The sequence below is a fragment of the Clupea harengus genome, chromosome 19 (genome assembly GCF_900700415.2).
Source record: "Clupea harengus chromosome 19, Ch_v2.0.2, whole genome shotgun sequence".
In the NCBI taxonomy this organism is placed as follows: Eukaryota; Metazoa; Chordata; class Actinopteri; order Clupeiformes; family Clupeidae; genus Clupea; species Clupea harengus.
The window spans coordinates 16895394-16919353 of NC_045170.1; the positions used below are offsets into that span (position 1 = coordinate 16895394).

General features: G+C 46.1%; 1 protein-coding gene across 1 annotated transcript in view; it reads right to left on the bottom strand.

The window, feature by feature from the left end:
* The window catches only part of gabbr2 (gamma-aminobutyric acid (GABA) B receptor, 2), a 185382-nt gene that overhangs the window by 76626 nt on the left and 84796 nt on the right, over positions 1 to 23960 (bottom strand). Inside the window, exon 3 of the mRNA XM_012829526.3 lies at positions 5310 to 5480. Within this exon, the coding sequence (XP_012684980.1) occupies positions 5310 to 5480 (171 nt within the window). The remainder of the gene's footprint in view (positions 1 to 5309; positions 5481 to 23960) is intronic.

A 23960-nucleotide genomic window follows, 5' to 3' on the forward strand; every position in this document is an offset into this window, starting at 1 on the left:
TGGTGGAGCTGCCAACTCAGCTGTAAAAAAAACAAGACTTTAGGGGAGAAAAACTGGCCACAATTGTGATACAACAACACACAGACCTCTGCAATGAAACACTCTGCAGCTCCAGATTCCTTCCCCCTTAGCTGTTTCACCCACACTGACACACACGTTACTGTGAGAACTGGCTGCGGGCAAATGAATATCAGCATGACTACATCTGAAATGCGTCCTGTTATGCACCGCTGGTGTGCGCGACACACGACACGGCGTGCTGCATGCGCAGGTGTCTATAAACACTACCAAGGCATGGCGTACGGGAGATGGCGAGAGGGCGTAAGATGTGTGCAAAGACATGTGCTTGCAGGACCGGCTAGTGCTCACACATACACACACACACACACATACTATGCACACATACACATGGGCTAACATACACACGCACACACACACGTATGCAGACATACACAGGGTCTAACATACACAAGCGCACGCACACATGTGCTTGCTCTGACACACACACACACACACACACACACACACACACACACACACACACACACACGCGCTCTAACACTCGTTTTACTCAGTTATTACTAAGCACTGAGTACGCGTGTAAGGCAAGGGAGCCCCCTCTAAGTAATAACAGACGGGTGCTTTCTGCTGAGGTCATCTCCCCGGGGAATGCAATTAGCTCCTGCAGAAGCTTCTTCTGCCTCCTCCTCTCCTGCGCCGCCACTGCCGGAGAGCCCAATCAGGAGGGGATCAATCAAGAGGGCATGCAGCTTCACCCCTCTCTCCTTCATCCCACTCGCCGCCTCTCCACAAACTCTCAGGAGAGGCCTCTTTTTCGGTTGTTGGCACCCACTCTATCCGTCTGCCGAGAAGGCACACATACCCACGAGGGGCACTGACAAGACAGCTGCAGCAGCAGCAGCACGAGCTGTACCAGAGTGAATGCAAAGTGTTAAACATATGTGATTTCATACGTCATACGTGATACGTGATGTTCAGTGTAAATGCAACTACGCAAATAAAGACTCTCTTTCCGGTCTACCACTAACCGATGTGAGCTGTGTGATTGATTTTTTTCCGTAAATGATATAAGTTTATCCCTACATTAGCCTAGTGAGAACGGCTGCGCCAACACAAAGAACACACAAGATCCCCCCCCCCCCCCCAAACAAAAAATGACTAAAGTGGAAATGGTCAGCGAGGCTGGAGATGGAGGTTCTTCAGAGGCCGTGGCTGGGGGAGACTGCTGTGTGTGAGCACTTTGTGCCTCAAGTGGTGGTAGGGCTCAGTCATCTAAGTGCCTTGTCAGTCGAGTGAGGTTTGGGAGCGCTGAATGCTATGACCACTGTAGGGTTCGCGCTCATTGTGAGCCGCGCGCCACTCTAATCGGCTTACTCAAGCTAAGAAGCATTGGAAGATGGTCTCTAAACTTCTGTATTTTCCTTTGAGTCTCTCTGTGTGTGTACGGGAGTGTGTGTTTGTGTTTGTGTGCGTGGGTGTGTATGCGTGGGTGTGTGTGGGTGGGTGTGTAAGTGTGGGTGTTTATGTGTGTGTGCGTGTGTGTGTGGCTGTGTGTGTTGTGCGTGTGTCCATGTGTTTGTGTGTATGTGTGTGAGTTTGTGTGTGTATATCAGTGAATATTGGCCTACATCTCTTTTGCTAGCTCTCACATCAGCCTGAAAGGCAGAACTACCCCCCCTCCCCCTCCCCCATCTTTGTGTGCTCAGAGGCCAAGTGAATGCTAATGCTAAGCGATAAATATTCATACCGCATTGGAAGTGTTGCCGGCACCCCGATGACAAGCGGCTGAATAGCGCTGTTCATATGTAAATGCCATGTTCCACTGAGCCGCTGAATAAACTTCTACAGTGCTGACATCATGAAATCAGACTAAGGACTAAGATGGGAGAAGGCTTGATAAAATAGGTTACTCTGCGCAATGCACTGATTTATCACGTGCGGTCATGACTAATTTACAACCATGGGATTCTTTTTTTGTACTGCACTACACATAAAACGTGAGTGGAGAGCACTGATGATTTATTGCTTGGTGGAGCCTACATGTAGCATTAACCTGCACACACACACACACACGCACACGCACACGCACACGCACACGCACACGCACACGCACACGCACACGCACACGCACACGCACACGCACACGCACACGCACACGCACACGCACACGCACACACTAGTCTGGTTGCAAAGCTGTGTTGGTGGTTTCTAATTTCATTAATGTCTATGAGAATCAGGAGGGACGTCATCAAGAGATGAGGGGGGGGGGTCGCTGTTGGTGGTAGTTGGGGGGGGGGGGGGTTGGTAAGGGGTGGCTGGCCTCTGAGCACACACCACAGTCATTCATCAGTCTCTTCTCTGCCAACCTCGGACTGTCACCAAACCGCAGCAACTGACAGCAAACACCTGATCAGCCAAACACCTGACACACACACCCCCCCCACACACACACACACCCCCCGTTCACACACACACACACACACACACACACACACACACACATCCCAACCTCCCCTCGCATTAGTGCTGTAACTAATGCACTTCTGTGCGGCTAAAAATAAGCCCAGACTTGTCACCATGTCACCTGGGTTGATGACAGGCTCTGGCTCTGGCTCTGACTCTGGCTCTGTGTGGCTGTGATGGGCCTGACACCTTCTGCTCTGATTACAAAGGCTGTCACACTGATTACGCAACAGAGGCACATGCCGCATGTCGGACAATGATGGCATAGTGTGTGCTGTCGATGGCGGAGGAAAATCCGCTCGTTGCCAGGCTGTGGGGCAAATACTTTCTTCCATCTTAAGGCCTTCAGTCATCTGATTGTCAACATCTTATGGTTTAAAGTCAAAATTGAAATCACAAATTGAAATTTCTGCACCTAATCTCAACCAATCCTAGAACTTTTCCAATCCAACCCTAGCCCTAAATCTAGACCAAGTCTTGAAAATTAAACTACAAGCACATTCCCCAGCTTACCATTCCATATCACACTTTTTGCAAATCCAGTGCCTTGCCTCTTCTCTTTTTCTTATTTATTTTCCTCCACTTCCTCTCTGCCTCCTCTATCTTTGCCTCTCTCTCTCTCTCTCTCTTTCTCTCTCTCTCTCTCTCTCTCTCTTTCTCTCACTCTCTCTCACTCTCACTCCATGTCTCCCTACGCTACACGGCAGTCGCACCGGAGAGAGATAAAGGGATTTAAACTCCCTGAGTCTCACAATGAGGCTTCTTATCTATCCTCACTGTACAGCACTCACTACTCTCAGCCTTCTAGAACCCCCCCCCCCCCCCCCCCCCCCCCCCAAGTGATGGGTGATGAACACACACACACACACTCACACACACACACACACACACACGCACACACACACACACACACACATGAAGCATGTATGCTTTGCTATGTCCTCATGTCATTGCTCCCCGCTACTGCAGCCAGGGAAGCATGTCAGGTTGCAGAGAGGAGAGTACGCTTATTTAGCTTTCCAAATAATATGGTTGTTTTACTTTCTGTGGTTTTTGAACAAATTCAAATATAGACACTTCATTCTATGGGAACACTACAGAATGAATCAATATCTACAGTGGATTTGAATGTAAATGTCTATACATTTGAGTGTGGCCTGGACATCTCTTGTTAATGCATGTGCACAAGAGAGGGATGTGATCTGGTGTATTTATCCACGTTGTCAATGTCATCTCATCCAGACTATGAAATCCAGACAAGCAATAAACCAGAGCAACCCAATAAATAAACCAATAAAGACAAATAAATCAAGGTAACTATCGTCACAAACGCTGACCCACTCCCCTGTGCCGAGGCACTTAGAGCGTGACCCAAAGCCCCACCACTCCACATTCAGAACCACATTTGACCCTCTAACAGAAGGAAGAGCACTTGGAAGTGGTAAAGGTTTTAGTAAGTGATGCAGTCCAGGACACAGGAGGGCTCTATGGGTGTGGGGGGTAGGAAGGGGAGGGGGGTGTTTGTTGGCGCAGACAGCGTTGGCCAGAGGCTTAAAACGTGCGACAGAGTATATCCCTTTTCATGACCGGTAAGGATAGAGGATAAAAAAGTGGGAAAAAAAGAGGTGAAAATCAGGGATAGGGCCTCTATTGCGAATCCCTCTCTCCATCAGCACATTACCGGCCAGCTTAGCACACTTCCTTTGTCCACTCTCTCTCTATGCACTTCCCACGCATTATCTGTTTACACAAATGGACACACACACACACACGCACACACACATACACACAGACACACACACACACGCACACACACATACACACAGACACATACACACAAACACACACAGGCACTCGGAAGGAGTAGCCTCCATCGTGCTCCATTCTCATCCGAGTATCACATTTCGGCTGGACGCTCCCTTGGCTCAAAAGCCTGTGGAGAGAACCCTACAGCATTCTGGGTAATGTATGCCATATCCACCCAAATATATGGGTGGCGTATCTTAACATGGCTGCATTGATCTACACCTTTAGAAAAAAAGGACTCAATACAGTCCACAATATCATGACGTGGAATCTTGTGTTTGTGGCCTGGAGTGACTAAAGACAAACTTCTGAGATAAATCTGAGATAGCGTGTTAAAGCCCCTAGTCCACTCGGCCATCTGTGTGGCGGGCGTCACAGCATCCACTTAGGGAAGAGCAAACAGGACGGGTCTCTAAGCCCTGAATTTGTGCTACTGGTTTCTGGGATAGACACTTCCTCGAACGGAGGAGGGAAAAACAAATAAGTAGAGGAAAAATTACCGTCTCCCAAAAGAGAGGGACTTAAATCACAGAGCAGATGGATTGCTGGAATAAATAAATTGGATGGAGTAGAGGCTGTTTGTGTTTTGTGTGTGTGTGTTGTGTGTGTGCATGTGTATGTGTGTGTGTGTGTGTGTTTGGGGGAGATCGGAGGTATGAGATCAGAGCGACAACATATCCATTGTAAAAGCTGTCTCTTATTTTGTGCGTACATCTGTTCAAATGGAATTAAAGCTAAACCCGCCGCAAACAAGTCAAATCAATCCGCTCCACATGTACAGCAGGCCCTGAGTCATGCTAGGCTCTGCTTCTCAGTCCTGCACTCCAGAAAGTGGAAAAACAGGAAAATAGGATGATATGTGAGTGTGTGGACAGATGTTTGAGTATGTGAGGGTTTCTAAGGAGTGTGTGTGTGTGTGTGTGTGTGGAAAGGGGCTGGAGTGTGTACGTGTGTGTGTGTGTGTGTGTGTGTGTGTGTGTGTGTGTGTGTATGTGTGTGTTGTTGTTGGGACGTCTTACCTCTGAGAAGCGCTGGACGTCCTGGGTCAGGGTGCCCACGCGGCTCCATTTGTAGATGTTGAGGAACTTGACCACGGCGGGGTTCACGGCGTTGTCCGACGGAACAGTCCGGAAGAAGCTGGGGTACTTCTTCTTGTCGGCCAGGACAGGTGTAGTGGCAGCAAAGGACAGCTGAAGATGAACAAAGAGAGAAAGAGAAGAGTGTAAATTGCTGTTTCCATGAGTAAGTGTGTGTGTGTGTGTGTGTGCAGCTGAGTGTAGAGGAAGGGGTTTGATTTGATCCGACTCTGTTGAAACACGCCATGTGTTACGGTGGTAGCACCCTCATATCACAGTAACACGCCAGTAGCACCTGCTCCACCACGCTGAAGGGGCACAGGTGTGGACACACACTCAATGACATTCGAACCTTTACACACTGCATACACTCGCCAGCACATGCCCAAATGAAGAGATAAACACACACACATACACACACACGCAAATGTTCAATCATCCAACTCATATAAACACAAACTCACACCTCCATCCTTGAGCACATCCAACACACAAACACAACTGACTGCTTTCAGATTTCCTGTAGAAAAGTAAACAGAGAGAATCTTCTTCTCCAGTCAAATCACTTGATACAGCAGGTTACTTTTCGCTAACGTGGATTTGTGCTGTTTGAATCAACCTCATGTGTGTGTGTGTGTGTGCATGTATCTGTGTATGTGAGTGTTTGTGTGTGTGTGTGTGTGTGCTTCACACTTTGACTCTGCCAGTCCACTCTGTGGGTGTGTACAAATCAACACACTCACACATCTCTAGCTCGCACCTCCAAAGAGTACCCCTGGGGTGTGGCTAGCTGCGAGCGCTCGAGGTGCTGACAGCCACCCCGTTTGACTGGCACCGGTCACCGGGACAACAACAGCAGGCGTAAACGGGGCAGAGGGATGGCTGGTTCTGCTCCTTTTTTTGTGAAGCCCTAATTACCTCGGCACCCCCCCCCCCAACACACACACACACACACACACACACCAAGTGCCCTCAATTTAGAAATGTTGGCCAGGCTGGGGATTAGGAAGCATTCTGTTCGTTCCCCTCCGGCAGGAAATTAAATTGATTTTCTTTCACACCCAAATTTGTTTTTGCTGAACCTCAGATATTAATTGTGGAGAACTTTGTGAACACACTCACACAGCAACACACACACACCTTCCATACTCAATTCAAATACTGCACAACAAGCAGGTTCTGCCTCAATTCAGTCTTAGACGCGTAACTTGGGGGACGGGGAGGGCGAGAGGGGGGAGGGGGGGTCCTCTCAACTTTCTAAAGACTTTTCCTAAGATGTCTCTCCTTTTCAAGTCTTCCAAATGGCAAGGAGAATATTTGCAGCCTCAGTAAGCATGCCGAGTCGGGTTTAAATACCAGCCATTGCTGTGAACTGTTGAAGCAATATTTCCTCAATGACTCATGCTTTAGCCACCAAATGGAAAATCCATTTGAAAAGACACCAGGTACATTTCAGAGATAAACAAGTAAACTTGATACAGTCCTTGGTTGAGATAAGCATGGACAAAGATAACAGTGGCAATGCCATGTGTATGGCCTTTTGGAAATGTGATACTGAAGCCTATATGCTGGGACCGCATCATGCTTACTAACATGTACATTACATTGCATTAGAACAGCCATTCAGATGTATCTGTTACAGTATATCTGATCTTCATGTAACAGTAGATCTATAAGTCAGGATTTGTTGAGGCTCTTGGCCTCGAATAGCAGACGACAACTGGTGTGTTGGTGAAGGAATGACAATACAGCTACAAGGATTACTAAAAGTTCTTACGTTACACTGAACTGTCATGTCATTTTACATCGATCTCACGTATCTCATGTGCGTAACTCATTTGACCCAGGCATGACCCTTAAGGTCACTCATCGCACAACTAGTTTACACAACATCCCCCTTTGTCTGAAATATCTAAAAGATATCATTGACAAAATATTGTAACCTACATGTGCTTAAACTCAGGAAACCCACACAACTCAAAATGACGACCATATTTAGGAGCCTGCTGCGGAGGTGGGTGTTGTTGCAGAGGAAACTCAGAATGTTCTCCTGTCTGGCTGACTGTTGTCGTGTTGTGTCCATTCTTTTGCATAGCTATGAGGCGTTTCCTGTTCCCACGCCCTACTCCATGTGGTCCATAAGACCTTGGAGCGGCATGGAATGAAACACTCCTTTCTGCTTTTGCGTCGGGCCATCCACACTCTTGTTCCTGGTGGGAGTGGGCTCAGGTCACGTGCTTTGTGGCATGCTTTCGTGTCCTTTCTCTTCTGTCTATCTCTCTTCTTTTGGGGAGCTCCGGAAGCAGCGCTGAGGAAAGCAACCTAAATCTGCATCCCACCAGCACCTTTGCAAGGCTGTAGCAATTGGCTAGAGGTGTGGCTCTTTAGGCAAGAAGTGACAGGTAAAGGGTCTTTTGTTTGCTTGAGCACATTTTTCACTGTTTTGGACATTACACTCAGTGTCACCATACCTTGAGGATATTTAGGGGATACTGGCTCAAATCCGTAGTCCTCTGCCAACTGAGCAAAGCTGCTTGATGAAAACTGAGGTTTTCTACATTCTCTACAAGTCACTACTCCCTGATGTCCCTCGTGCACTTCTGCCAGGTCACCGCTTCACATGGCTGAGGGTATGATCAGTCTGGGGCCTCTGCATCGGAGTCCATCCTGCACCGTAAGTACAGCTCTCTCTCTCTCTCACCAGTGCAGTCTGAGAACTCTGCTCAAAGTGCTGTAATCTGGCCTTCCAGTTTGGCACATAGTCATCACTTGTGAGCAGGTGCTGTTGGCTTTGAGCTGTTCACAGAGTTCTGCAAGGTAAGGTGGCGTTGGCAGGTAAGTTATTCATGATACTATCCACATAGACACGATATTTGTGTCTTCCACTGGATTTTCAGCTATTCTTCTGGCTGTGTCGCTATTGTTTACAGGTGCAAGTGTCTTACTAGGAACATGGTGGGTTGTGTAGGAGTACGTCACAAGTCTCATACGGAACCTTTGGAACTATGGAGGTAGATCAAACAGAGCCTGAACCCCTGACAGACTCACTAGAGGTTTGGTTTCTGTTTCGAGCTTAAAATGCTGAGCACTGCCCCAGAACAACAGAAGTAATTTTTCTGTGACAGCAGGTTTGTCTCTGGCTTGTCTTTCTCTGCTCAATGAGGAATAAACTTCCTCAGCTAAGTTACCACACACAAGAAGCTACACAGGAGCCAAGAAAATGATTGCAACTCGTTGGAAACCACCTCACTCTATGTCTATCAAGTCATGGTCCCTTTCCTTTTTGGACGTAATATACCTGGAACTCTCAACAGCTCGAATTAATGGTGCTTCAGAGAAAACTATAGATGCATGGCACAGTATTGCTGTTTCTTTGAAAGAAATGGTGTAAACCTAAGCCTCCTTACTCTAGCCAAAGATGTTTGAGTTAAGTCCCTTCCATTTGTCCCATGTCCCTATGTCCTATATGTCATGTATGTCTGTGTGTCGTGTCTTTTCTGTCCTCCATATACCGGTGTATGTGTATTTTTATCATGTTGTTTTTTCTTTTCTTTTCACCTTGTCTTTCTGGCCACTTATATGGACTTCCCATTCACATTTTATTTTATACGTATGTTTTTAGTTGTTCTGTTTTGCTGTTTTACTCCCCCTGTATAAACTCATTGTTATAAAAAAATAAAAACATTTGATCACAAAAAAAAAAAAAGAAGCTACACAGGTCACTAACATCAGACGGCTCACTCATATCCAGCCCGGCGCTTGTCTTCTCCGGGTCGGGTTTCACACCACTGGCAGATATCCGGTGACCTAAAAAGTTCAGCTCGGTTCGGTTAAGCTCACACTTTTTTTCTCCAGATTCAGTGTGACGCCTGCCTTCTGGATTCTCGCCAGCACAGAATGAAGTCTTTCATCATGCTCTTCCTGTGACATGCCTCATTCGAGCACATCATCAACGTGTCACACTGTCCCTGGGAGTCCCACCGGGATGAGTGACACACGGTGCTGGAAAATGCTCGGGAGCAGCCGTAGCCCCAAATGGTAGCCTATTACACTAATAGCGCCCAAATGGTGCAATGAAGGGAGTGTATTTAGCAGATTCCTCCAACAGTGGCACCTGCCAGGAACCCATATTGGCATTGAGTTTGCTGAACACCCGTGCTCCTGCTAACATCCCTCCTGCTAACGTCTGTCTGCTCCACCGAGGGCAGAATTAATTCCTCTCTACACGCTGCTTAATTTAGTTTAGTGAGGTCTACCCAGATTCAGACTGCTTTGTTCTTCTTTGACTGCCGCCTGTACCGAATAGAGTCGGTGAACACACACTGCCTAATGTTTCTAATGTTTTTGTAGGTGGAGGGGACTGACACCTCAGTCCCAGTGTCAGTGCTTTTTTCTTTTTTTTTTTAAGTTACAGCATCAACTTTTATGATGCTGCTGACTTTAGACTTTGAGCATCCATCCCTAAACCTGACTGCTGCCTCTTGCTTACAATTACCTTTCTTATAGTCACAGCTTTCTGCAGAGTTTATGCACAGTCAGTTTTGGGCTCACAAAGCAGTGATTAATGAATCCACAGTTTCAGTTCCTAACTGCACTCCTTTGTTAAACATCACCCTGTCATTAATACATTTCTTTCTAAATATTTATCAAAAGCCACTTTAACAGAGATGTTTTTCTGTCTCAGGGCATGGTTTAGATTTTGTCCTCGCAAAATGTCATCCAACTCGTCTCCCACAAAGAAGATGAGGGTGTTCACTTGATTAGCTTCAGACGAGAGATGAAGGTTGTTAGCCAGTCGGAATCTTTATTAAATGTCTTATCTATTTCTTCCACTCCAGCGGTTTTGCATAGTTAAGCAGTTTGGTAGTGAAAGCGGCGGTCTGTGGCACGTTGGGTTTGGGCTGTGGGGCTGTAGGTGCCCTCTCGTTGCCATGCTTAGATCCTCTCCCTGCTGTGCTCACCCTGGTGCTTGAGGCTAGCTGACCGGCTGAGTGTTAGAAGGTCACACTTTGAAAAACGGCCCTTCTCACGTTCGCTCTCTCCACCAAAAAACGACCCTGGTGGCTGCTCTCACTCATGTGGTATTGCGCCCACTTCTGACACCAAGGAATGATAACATGGATTCTTAAATTACACTGAACACTGAACTCTCATGTCTTTGACATGGATCTCGTGGATTTCGTGGATCTCACATGCGTAACTCGCGTAATTTGACCCGGACATGACCCATAACGTGACACATCACACAACTAGTTTACACACCAAGAACCACCCACTCTTATGCTGTTCTACCGATGCTGCTCTCTTTTATTCTTTTGTGCATGTGTGTATAGGTGCGTGTGTGTTTGTGTGTGAGTGTGTGTGTGTGTGTGTGTGTGTGTGTGCGTGTGTGTGTGTGTGTGTTGGCATGCGCTTATATTTGCGTGTGTGTGTGTGTGTGTGTGTGTGTGTGTGTGTGTGTGTGCATGTGTCTGTGTGTGAGTACTTGTGCATGTTACAGCCGGACCCGTATTGATGTATCCCCCAGCACAGCACAGAGCGCTGCCTCAGCTGTGATGTCTATAATCCGTGCGGGCAGACTGCCACGGCCCTGGGGCAGCAAGTGCCTAACCTGGCCCAGCCTGGCCATGCCCAATCCAGCCTGCCAAAAGTAAACATTAGCTCCCTTCTCCTGGTCACAACCGTCTGCGCCTGACACACACTCCCGCTAATTTCATGATTAAAGCCTCTTCACAACTCTGCTGCACTGTCTTTTACACTTTCTTTCATCCCTCTGTCTTCTCTTCCACTCTCCATCTCTCTCTGTCTCTCTGTCTCTCCCTCTTTCGCTCACTTGCCTTCACTCTCTCAGGCTCCGGTTTGTTAACTAGCATGCTCTCTTTATCTCTGCTGGCAGACACGCATTCCCAAACTCAAACATGCATAAAAAATATGTCAACACACACACACACACACACACACACACACATAGCGTTACATCCACGTACATACAGAGACAAGTACATTTACATGCATTTATATGTTGTTTATTTCTTTGTTTAATTAATTACTGACACCTGCTGCAGACTTACATGTGCAGCTGGCGGGCTGTAGCCACACCGGGAGAAGTGACTCACAGGCCAATGCGTTTGCATAAACCACACAGGATACCGGGAGTTGGAAGCACCAGACCAGTAATTTATGGAAAAAAGTGAAAAAATGCCAAAAAAGACAAATAAACCAAACTGAATAAAAACCGAAAGGAATAAAACCATGCAGGCTTTCTGTGCATGGCCAGGCTGACGGTGACACTGTAGAAGGCCATGCTGAAGTTCCGTGGGAAAGAGGTAAGACCCATCTCTCTGGGCGTCCATCAGGTGCCAGACCATCTGAGCTATGTCTTGTTTTGTTTTGTCTCACGCACACATACACACATGTCTTAGTTACTGCCCTACTTTCCTTCCAGTATATCTTTTGTGTAATGAGCTTGGTACATAACAATATACACACAAACACACACACTGCTATCTTTTTCTTACACTAATTCCTCTTTGATGCAACACCCACAAAAGCCACATAGGCTCATTATCGTCCCACCAAAAGAAAGGGGGGGAGGAAGAAAATCAGTTTAATTAATTTTCCCTGCGATCACAAGGTCATGCTGGTGTTTGTGAAATCTGACAGCCAGCGAACATGCAAAGAACAGCAGCACGAATACTTTCACCCAGCCGTTTCACTACGCTAACAACTCAGACAGGCTCAAGACAAACATTGTGCACGAGCCGTGCAGATAGACTGACATGTCTGAAAAAGAAACATTAGGTTTATTACAACAGCTTTCAAACACGAATTAGAATTATGTGAAACAATTTCAGCACTCGAACACGGAGACAGACAACTTGAATATCTGAAGACATTTCTTCACCCTACCGAGAAAAACAGACTAAACAGTCTCAAACTGTCATGGCCCAAGTGGAAGAGAAATGTTACTGCGTCAATATGAAAATCTAATTTTACGATTTCGTGCCTCTTTGAAATGACTTATTGATGTCCATCTGCCGAGGGTTAATTGCTGTTCGCGGCGAGATAAGACGCCGCCCGAAGTCCGATAGCAATCAAATCTCCCATTTCATCGTTATCATAGAGGCCAAGAGCGGCGGGTGCTGTCCCTAAGAGAGGGGGCTTACGGAAGCTCACCGGGGAGAATCAGAGGCTGCTCCGCTCTATCGCACTCTCCACTGCAGTAATCTCCGCTGCATAAGTCAAGACCATTCAGCTCTTCCAGGAACCGAGATGGAACCGTCTGATTGCGGATCATTTCATGCATTAATGCCCTCATTGAATACATATATAGGAATTCAAAGAGAAACTCAAAGTGTGTTTGATAAAGAGAGATATCTTCTATAGGAAGTATACTATATAGTGTATATTAGAGTATATTATATAGTTTATATATGGATACAGCTTCCACCTCTCATAAGTCATCTCCTCTATGAACTTAAGGAGCCATGCAGGTCGGTTTGTCTACTCTAAGCAGCAATCCTCTTGTGGTCTATGGGCATCTCTAGCAACCCCATTCTGCACACTGTCCACTGTTGTTCAAAACATACGGATTAGTGCAGTCAATTAAGGTGAATTTCCTTATCTCGCTGCTACTACTAAATCCAAAGGCACCCACGAGACAGGGGTGGAAGAGGGATGTGTGTGTGTGCTTGTGTATGTATGCATGCGTATCTGAGTGTGTGGGTGTGTGTGTGTGTGTTCATAATCTGAGGCTGCCTACCACACCTCACATGGGGGAGAGGGTGTGAACAGCCCCAGGGAAGAAGGCAGATATGCTCTACATTCATTCTCTAAACACAACGGTTGCAGGAAGAGAGAGTGTGTGTGTGTGTGTGTGTGTGTGTGTGTGTGTGTGTGTGTGTGTGTGTGTGTGTGTGTGTGTGTGTGTGTGTGTGTGTGTGTATGTGTGTGTGTGTGAGAGAGAGAGTATAATGGAGGGGCAGAGGGTGAGAAGGGGAGAGATAAAGAGCAAAATGGAAGAAAAGGAGAATGCCTGATCTGATCACTTCTGAGCTTCTCTCAGATTTTTTGAAGCCACCCATCATTTACAAGAGAACCACCATGGCCAGTGCTCCACACCTTAGCCACAAAAGGCTACAGGGGGAAATCTCTCTCTCTCTCACTCACTCTCTCTCTTTCTCTCTCTGTCAAACACACACCAAAGGTGTGAACAGCATCACAAACTCTTCACTCCGCAGGGGGTGGGAGGAGAGAGCCCCCATCTCCCCTCACACATCAAGCAAAATCACCACAATAATGTCTCCATTCAAAAAGCAGACCTTTGATGACTCCCAAAGCAACCGGTCAGCAGCTGCTCTCTCAAAGGCAATATTGGAATTAATATATTCCCAATACAATATGTGGTGGAATACTTAAAATGTGATCGAATGCTATCCAGGGGGACATGGACACAGACACACACACAAAGACACACACACACACACACACACACACACACACACACACACACACATACACGCATACACACACTTAAAGGGGGGCGGCAGGTGTGCTCTGAATTCTTCATGAGGGAGGTGGTGCTTGGGGGGTAAGGAAGGTGTGCGGGATGCACCTTCCCTCCCTTTAATCCCTACCCCCCCACATACACACGCTCTACCCATCCTTCCATATCTGGCTGCCCCCAGTGTCCTCCCCCTCCCCCTCCACCCCACCTCACCCCCCAGGTCCTGTTGATTGTGTCTCGGTGGTTCGGCCGGGTTTTAATTGCCACCCCATGCAGGTGGCTGGGTTGGGCGTTGCGGTGCGGCGGACAACCTGTTTCTTCTTTCCATCAATCTCCCGGTGCCCGTGTTAATTAAAACTGCGGAGACGAGACGCCGCTGCCTCCTGTCACTCCCCAGCACAGGGACTGGAAGGTCAGAGAGCTCCCATTACACAGAGAGGAGAGAGGAGGAAGAGAAGGAGGAGGAGGAGGGAGTGTGTGTGTGCTAGGAAAAGAACTGATGGCTTTAGGAGTAGAGCTACAGGATGAGTGATAGGAAAGCAGAGCGAGACAAAGGAGTATGTGTATGTGTGTGTGTGTGTGTTTGTTCGTTTGTGTGCGTGCGTGCGAGTCTCTGTGTGTGTGTAAGAGAGAGGGGGCCACAGGTGATATGAAAAATACTGATATAAAGGAGGAGGGAGAAAAAGTAAAGAGTAGAAGGCAAATAGAATCAGAAGAGATAGACAAGATGATGGATGAAAGTGAATGAGAAAAAGAGAGAGATGGGAGATGGATAGAGTAGTAGATACAGACAGTACTGTAATTATAGCGTCTTACAGGAAGGTTGTAAGGAAATGTGAGGTCAAAGGAGCAAGGGAGAGTGAGAATAGTTCAGCACCATGGACAGCGCTTTAGCTTGTTTCCAGATGTTATTTGTGGACTGGCATTAAAACAATGCTTTTTCCTTTCTTTACCCCCCCTCCCCACCCCACCCCAACCCCAACACCACCCAGCAGACAGAACAGATAGTAGTAGAGGGGATATATAATGAAAGGGTGAACAAAGAAAGACAAAGGAGAGGACAATAAGGGTGATAGAAAGAGGAGGTGATACAGAGAGTATTGATAGATAGACAGATAGATAGATAGATGGATACTTTATTAATCCCGAGGGAAATTTAGGTATTGTGATCTTGGCATCTAATGCTAATGAAAAAGGTGTAAAGAAATGTAAGGTAAAATGAAGAAGAAGGAGAGAGCTAAGGAGGTAGAGAAAGGGAGGAGGGAGCAGTGGCGTGAGAGAACATTGTGCATTCTCTGGGCGTAACTTAACTGACTGGGCTGAAGTGGTGCGGCCTCTCCTGACACTCGAGCACAGTGATTCTCGCCGGCAGGAGTCAATAAACAGCATTTCATTCTCATTAAGGCTCTGCAGCCGGCTCCAGTTTTGACTGAGCCCTCCCCCGAAAGAAATATTGACAACACTTCTCCCCATCTCTCCACAGCACAGCCAATCATTCACTAATAAAGAGCAAACAGTTCACTGGAGTTGGACGTTGTTGAGAGGCCAAACACTGATTCCCTGGTCCAGCTCCCGGACCACAGCCAGCTGCCTCACATTGTTTCTAGCTCTCATCTCCTCCTCCATTTTGGCTCTTTATGCAGTCTGCACTTTCCACTGTGTATGGATATTACTGCAAAAACCCTATATGAATGCTGATGCTAACGGATACTGTGCATAACCCTGGACACAGGTTTTCATTATGCATGCAATCACAAGTCACATCTAAGATCTGACAGAGGATGGGTTTTCTTTGCACTGCATTGCTGCAGACAACTGAGGTGTAGTTTTGTTCAGATAAAATTGATCTATGGACCCAGGGAGGAAGCCATCTATCTTTTGGCTGTCACAAAATTAAATGTTAGCTCTGGTGGTATCCCACGAGACAAGCATTGAACAGAAGTGTTCTCTACAACCCAATTGGGCAGGAGATGAATTACGAGCAGGCAGTCATCAGGGAGGTCCTTTGGGTCCTGTGTGCGACCTTCAGCCAAATCAGTGTCTCCGACCTATCCATTGGAGACCCATCCATAATGCCACGCTGTTTCTAAATACTTCCTGATTGATTTCCTCTCTTTACATGTCTGCTCCCTTTAATACCTGATGCTACGGCAACAACATCAACAAAAAGTCCTGACACATTATTAAACCCACCAAGAGGCTGACCAAACAAATTTTCCAGGCAGGAGCGGGCCCCTACCACCTGATGTGTAACGGCCTGTAAGCAATCCACAACACGAGCCAAGAGATTGGGGGAGGGCCCCCGCAGTGTTATGTGCTACATTATGAGAATACAAAATGGCCTCCACAGGAGAAATGCATCAATAACAAAATCAGCAGGGGAAACAAACGGAAGCGTTATTCTGACTGACAAGTGAAAATGTCTACCAGCTTCGCACCAAGGGAGCTATGAAGGTTTTTGTGCGTTATCGATATCGATTCTAAAACACACCTAAACACAATGATTAGACACGTTCAGCCTAAGGTCAGGCTGTGATGAATGGTTATCAGGATTAGAGGGTTAAATTCCCAGGGGGCAATGGTTTAATCAGTCGACATTTTCCTAAGCAAACTGCAAGCTGCTAGAGGCCGCCTTCCTTAAGCTCACCTACGAATGAGTCATCTAACTGGCATTGCACAGAGCCTTCAGGTTAGTTCGGGTTTCTGCCTCTCCACTGACTCATAACAGTGAGTCTCACTGGTACCATAACCAGAGTCTCATACTGCATCTCACCAGCCTGAAGAGATAATGCTTATAATGATACCTTGTCATGTGTGCAATTAAATGTGGGTATGCATTGTACATCTGTGCATGTGCTTAGTGTGTGCTAGTGTGAATGTGCTACAAAGCATTTGTGTCTATGTATGTTTTTGTGTGTGAGTGTGTGTGTTAAATGTATGTGTGTTTGCACAGTGTGTGTTAGTGTGAGAGTATAACACAGCAGCTGTGTCTGTATGTGTGTGTGTGTGTGTGTGTGTGTGCGCATTCTGGTGTAGGCAAATGCTCTCCTAGGCGTGAACATCTTTGTTCGTGCATGTGTATTAGCCCAGTTCGCCACCGTCATCGGATGCCATCCAGGCGTACGCCGTACACCGTTAACACACTGCGGCCTTATTCAATATTCAGCAGAGGCATTTGGCGCCCAGCATGGGACCCCAGCTTGACGCGACGCCGGGGAGGAGGAGCACCAGCCAGACCGGCAGGAAGGAGCTCATTAAAGCTGGGGAAGTCCCGGGTAGAGACAACAGGGCCGAGAGGGATGGGAGAGAGAGGCCTCCAGGGCTCCAGGGGCTGGCCAATGGAGAGCTTCTTCCCAGGCTGGTGTAGTCGCAGCGACAGGGTCAGGCACCTGAGGTTGTGGAAGTCATGAGGCTGTGAAAGTCATGGTAATGTCTCTATCGTGTGTGTGTGTGTGTGGGTGTGTTCCTAGATATATTTTAGGGAGGTTCGAGATTTAGAGGAAATGTATTTGAAATGCTCTTGGTATATTAACACAACACACACACACACACACACACACACACACACACACACACACACACACACACACACCTGTGAATATAGAGCCACATTCAAGCACATGCACACACATCCAAAAATCTTAAGCAAAAACATCCATTGCCCACACAGGTTTGCTGTTAAATAACATCCAGTTTGGTGCTACACGACCTCAGTGAAACAGAAAATAGGAAGGCAGCCTCTGAGGTGATGTGCCTGTCGGTGCTGTGCAGGGACGTATGGTGGAGAAAAAGGGAGAGGATTGGCTGTCGACTGGTCTGAGAACAGTAATAACCGCCAGCAGGCTGGCATCTCTGGTAATGATGAGGGCAAAAGATTAAAGAGGTCGTCCGCTCTGTCTCCCCCTCTTCCTTTTTTTGTTTCTTTCCTTTTCTCTCTTTCTCTTTCTTCTTTACAAGCTTCTTTCTAGCTCTATCTCCCTCCCCCCTCTCTCTCAGATACACACAAACACACACACACACACACACACACACACACACACACACACACACACACACACACAGTCTGTCTGCTCGGCTCCCCATTAGTTGGCTGTATTGAAGAGGGAGAGCGGAGAGTCTCAGCAGCATCCCACAGAGTTCCACACAATCTGGAGCCCCCGACATGCCAAGCTAGCGTTGACATCAACCACAGATCCTGTGTGCAAAACCAGACCTCCTGCCATTGTGCCTGTTCTCGCTACAAAAAGCAGAGAGTGCCCAGGGAGGGTGGCATCCCTGACTGGGTTCAGGTCAGCATGCCACCACCCTCCCAACACCACCACCAACCATCCCCCATCTGGAAGGAGGAAGCTTTGAGCAAACAAGAGGGGAATACAGACAATACAGACGAGGCCATTTAACCCCAATTACAGTGATCTACTCTGCAGGTTGGGCGGAGGCTCGACAGCCAGAAATATGCGGATGAAGAATCTTTTTTTATCTCTCCCAACTTGTTTTGTTTGTGTGTGTGTGCATGTGTGTATGTGTGAGTGTGTGTGTGTGTGTGTGTGTAAGTGTGTATTGGGAAAGGGATTTGACTTCACACAAGTGTATGTCTAGCTTCTTCTTTGTTCTTTTTTTCCTGCCTTTGTGTATGGATATATGTATGTGTGTGTGAATGCATGGGAGGATTTTTTTATTTGCATTTGCCTGTATGTGAATACGGGTGTTGACTAAAAGTATTGTATACATTAAATGCATGTAAGTGTTTTTAGCTGTATGACTGCACACTTGTCCATGTATGGTCTAAGTACATATAAATCTGTAGTGGGAGATGGGGCTCTCGCATTTCAAAGGCTTGTGCAATGCCTTTGTGTCCTATTCCAAGGCTTTGCAGTACACAGAAATCAATTAGCTTTGTCAATACCTTACAGTGAATAATGAGAGAAAGGTTAGGTCACATAGACAGAATCTGAAATAAATGATTCACATTATCAGAGTACTCTTTGAAAAAGATCTGATATGAACTATTTTGAGATCAAGAGTGTCGCATGGTCTTTGTGTGGAACTTTGTGTGGAGCAGCCTATACTATCAGTGCACCGGCTCAACACTATGCCACTGTAAATAAATATGCTGGTAACACTTTACTTAAACTCATTATTCATAAAGCATTATAAACACATTTATAAATGTTCATAATGCATTATAGCAACTGAAATATGTCTACAAAACTATTTATAAATAGAATTATTATGACGTTGTTGTTAAGTTATGATGTTATAGTAAAAGCCCTACACAACTACACAACTATTCTTATGAAAGCTTGTATGGAGTTATATATGGCTCCGTAAAGAGCATTTGGTGAATAAATAGCATTTAACATGGGCAACGGTGTCATCTCTGCCATTATCAAGAGGTAAAAGAAGCTTATTTTTATGCATTCTGATACCTCAAGCTGTAAGGGCTGATACTATAACACTATAATGCTTTATTTTTAAATAATCATTATGAGGCATTATGAACACTTCATAACCTTTTATAAATGTGTTTATAATGCTTCGTCAATGCTAGGTTGAAGTGAAGTGTTACCAATATTCTCTTAGGTTTCAGTGCATCCCTTGACTCAAAAGATTCTGAAACACTACACCACAGTCTCCTAAAAATGAGAGAAGGATCATTTTCACAAACGAAAGGCATTTTCACAACATTTACAGAAATCCATAGCAACTGGGCCACGAGATGATCTCCATTGTGTGTCTCACCAATTCAACACTGTTATCATTGTTGTCGGGTGTCACGGTAAAGGTGTTTCTATGGTCACACATCCATGTTGCAGACAGAGCAGCTGTGTGTGTGTGTGTGTGTGTGTGTGTGTGTGTGTGTGTGTGTGTGTGTGTGTGTGTGTGTGTGTGTGTGTGTGTGTGTGTGTGTGTGTGTGTGTGTGTGCGTGTGTGTGTGTGTGTGTGTGAGTGAGTGACAGGCGAGAGTGCTGATGGGCTGTGTGTTTATGAGGGGTGTCCTTGCTAAACGTCCCCCCGTCATCACTCTTCTTCACCACCCGCCGAGGCAGCCCTATAACTCTTCCCTTCTATCAGACACTCCCTCTATCCTCCTCTTTCTTGCACTCTTATTCTCAGTCTCTCTCTTTCTCTCTCTCTCTCTCCCTCTCTCAGACACACACATATACACACAAACACACCCACGCAATAACATTTGTGCAGATATTTGCTTTGCCTCGTCTCATCTGTGTTTCAGTCGTGGTCTCTCACTCAGCCCCCACCGTCCCTTCCTCCATCTCTCTCATTCTGTCACTCATATGACCACCTGTCTTCAATCCTCTTTATCCCTCTCACCATCTCATCTTCTTTTTTCTTTCTCACCCGCTCTTTTTCTCTCTCTCTGTCTCTCTCTCTTTCTCTCTCTCCAAATATTGGTATGGACAGTTGGAAGCACAGATTGAAAAAAAGGGGGGGGGGAGGGATATGATAGTGTGAGAGAATAGAGGAAAGAAAGAAAGACTGAGATAGAAGGAGAAAGAGATAAAAGAGAGAAAGAGTGGAATGCCAGGCCTGTCGTTATTACAGTAATTGAGCGGTCCACTGCTGCCAACCCACTTGGGTGTTGTGTGCAAAAACTTGACTGAGTGGAGCTCTAACCTTTTCAAGCTGTGCCTACCATGGCTGGCAGATTTCTTTCTTTCATTCACTGAAGCATCAAGATGGTGGCTTACGATCGATTGGACATTGATGGGCTCCCTGCCCCCCTGTCTTTCTCTCTTCTTGTTAATGCCATCACAGGGGCTTGGGCCAGGGATTAGCTCAATGAGATAAATAAATAAATAAATAATTGAGTGAGCATACTAATAAAAAAAAACCTTTTATGTACCCTCCTTGGTAGTTCACTTTCTGACCTTTCGTGTTCTGCTAGCTCAACTTGGTAGATGCTAAGGGCGCCAAACTCCTGAGTTTGATCCTAAACCATCATAAATGCTGGTGAAATATATTGCATACCCATCAATTTTATTATCACAGTTTCTTTAAGCCACGCTTCTTGAAATAACTCAGCCAGATGGTTATATATGCCAAATGCTACATTGGAAATAGATGCCGTTAAAATTCCAATGTAGTGTGACAAATCAGAACAACACAATACAACTGCAGGACAAGTCACCTAGACCGCCACTAAAAATATTACTACACCTCCATGTTGTTTAAAACATTAAGTAACAAAAATAAGGGGGGTGATGCAGGGGGGTGCCGGGCAGTTGCCCTGGTCTACAGCTATGGTTATTGATCATGTGACTTTGCTGTCCTCCAGCTCATGTCTATGCACTATGATCCCCCCCACACACACACACACACACTTCAATCCCATTCCAATTCCATTTTGCTACTGTAGAAGGTGACAATCATATCACGCCTCCCCTGTCGTCGTTCCGTGTTCTGAGACGAGTTACCGGCGTTCCACGTTCATTTCATTAGGCCATCGATCTGCCAGAGGCATAGATGGCCTTTGCCTCCGCTGCTGCGCCTCGTCCTCCTCCTCCTCCTCCTCCTCCCTCGCCTGGGCCAAGGATTTGCATGTGATTACTGCGGCTGCTTTTTAAATGATCCGTGCCCGGGGAGCCCCCGACGTTCTCCCCCAACGGGGAAGCGATCCGACAGAGGCACCTTGAGACTCCTGAAGTGGAAATGAGGCCTCATTTAAAACCGAGAAACACAGGGTAGGCTCTCTCAGCAGTCATCTCCGGTCAATGACAGCCAAGGGAAGGACTAGAAAATAGCATATTCAAGTCAGCTGGTATATTCTATAATATATATATACTGTATACGTACATATATAAGTCTCGCTCTCCGCAAACCTCCTAACGGTAGAATTGTTAATTTTGATATGAGATCCGCAGTCCTGATAAATAATTCAAGATCTAATTATATATTCTGCCACCACGACTGATATTTTGCATATCCCATGGGGAATATGGAATCAATGAAAAAATGCTGAAAACGAATGCTATGACGTGTTATCTAAGTCATGTGATGGAAGCAAAACAGACGGAGTCAGAGTATGACTGGCTTTAAAACGACATATGCACCGCTCACAAGCGCACGACAAACTATCTTGACACATACGAGGTGGGGCTGTTATTACGAGTATTTACGAGTTATCCGAGTATAACGAGATTCTTTATTAGAACTGAATTACAGAGTTAGTCTCATTATTGAATAGCCACACCTCATAGTGTGACTTCTACCTTTTCTCAACCCTTTCAACCTTTCAAGTACCCCCACACACCAAGGTCCTTGTACACACATTGGTCTCAGCACAAACACTGACCTCAAAGTACACACTGGCCCTAAAACACGGGTTCAACCTGTTCCACATTCCCAAAATACTTTTGGGACATACACTGCAGAGAGGAGACACAGGAACAAAGGTCCCTCATAGCGAAGTTGGCAACTGTCACTTTCCACACACTCTTGTATTTCAAAAAGAGCAGAAAAAATCAGAATAAGACCAAAGAACTCTTAATTACATTTCTCTCTGTTTTTTTTCTTCTTCTTTCTAGTCTTAGTAGTCTGATACTTCACAGTTTTAAGTATGCGGCCCTTTCAGTTCATCAAAATCATTTTGTGACTTTTTTTCTCTTCTTCATCAGATCATCAGACGATGGTTATCTGTGAATACAGAACAGTCACTCATGAACGGATGTAAAAAAGAAAATGATCACAGAATTCTCAAAGCATGACAAATGATTGTGCTACCACTCCATCTCCCTCTCGCTCTCTGTGTCTCTCTCTTTCTCTCTCTTTCTCTTTCTTTCTCTCTTCATAGTACTCTCTCTATTTATAAATGGAGATTTGATAGCGTAACCTGAAATCTCGCTGTGTTCCAGCCGCTGACAGATCCATCTATATGAAAGATTAATGAGCAGATGCTGAACTGAGGAAACCATTATTATTCCCTCACACTCTCCCAGCCCTTCTCTGCGTGCACTTGCCCTTTCACTCTCTCTCCCTCTCCTTCTCTCTCTCTCTCTCTCTCTCTCCTCTTTCCTTCAGGGTAGATGAGGAGGATTACACTGCCTGAACTGTATTTACTGTGCGCTTAGCCGGTCATTTGCATACAGTAGAACACACACACACACACACACACATACACACACATGCATGCACACACACACATGCATGCACACAGACGCACCCACACACACAGACACACACCCACACACATACACACAAACACGCCCCCACACACACATAACTTTATCCCCAACGTTGATGCCCCAGCCATAAGAATATCAAATCTCCTTATTTTAAGCCTGCTCTGGCACACAACATCCAAACAATTCTGATATCAGTTCAGTCTTTCCAAACAAATATGGCAGTTCTCTTGTTTTCACTGAATAAGTCTGTGAAGTGAAATGAGTCTCCTGACCGGGAATGGCCTGCCACAGCCCAGCATCGCTGACCTTGAGCAGGTGGAAACAAATGTGGGTAATTTAGACTGCATGCACTTAAGATGGCTACAGTGACAGTTGTGTAACACCAGGATGTGATCTCATTCTCATATAGTATTTGGAGGTATCTTTCTCTCTCTCTCTCTCTCTCTCTCTCTCACACATTTTCTGGAAAATGCATTGCGCTACAAACACTGAGGCAATCGTGACTTAGAGTTGTCTGATCCAGTCACGTTGAATGCTCTGACTTTTTTCCCCCTCTTTCTCCCAACCTCTTCCCTCCTGTTTCTCAATTAAATTGTTGATGAGGAGGAGAATAAATAAACCATGAGTACGTGCACACAAGTAGCACATCGCTGGAGAGCAGAGGAGAGGAGAGGAGAGGGGAGGGGGGGCAAAAAAGGGTGCTTCTGAGTGGCAGGCGCGCGAGGGAAAGACGAGAGGGAAACACCCAAATGGTTTGCTAGCAACGTCATTCGCTGCCATTCGCCAAAATAGCATCATATTTGTGATGCAAATCGAGGCGCAACAGACGAGAGGGACGCTAGCGACGGGTATACAGATGATTCCCGCCAGATGGTCGCAACAAAAAATATAAAAAAAACAACAACCCTCTTATCCGTTTTACCTGACTTTCTGGAAGGTCTGGCA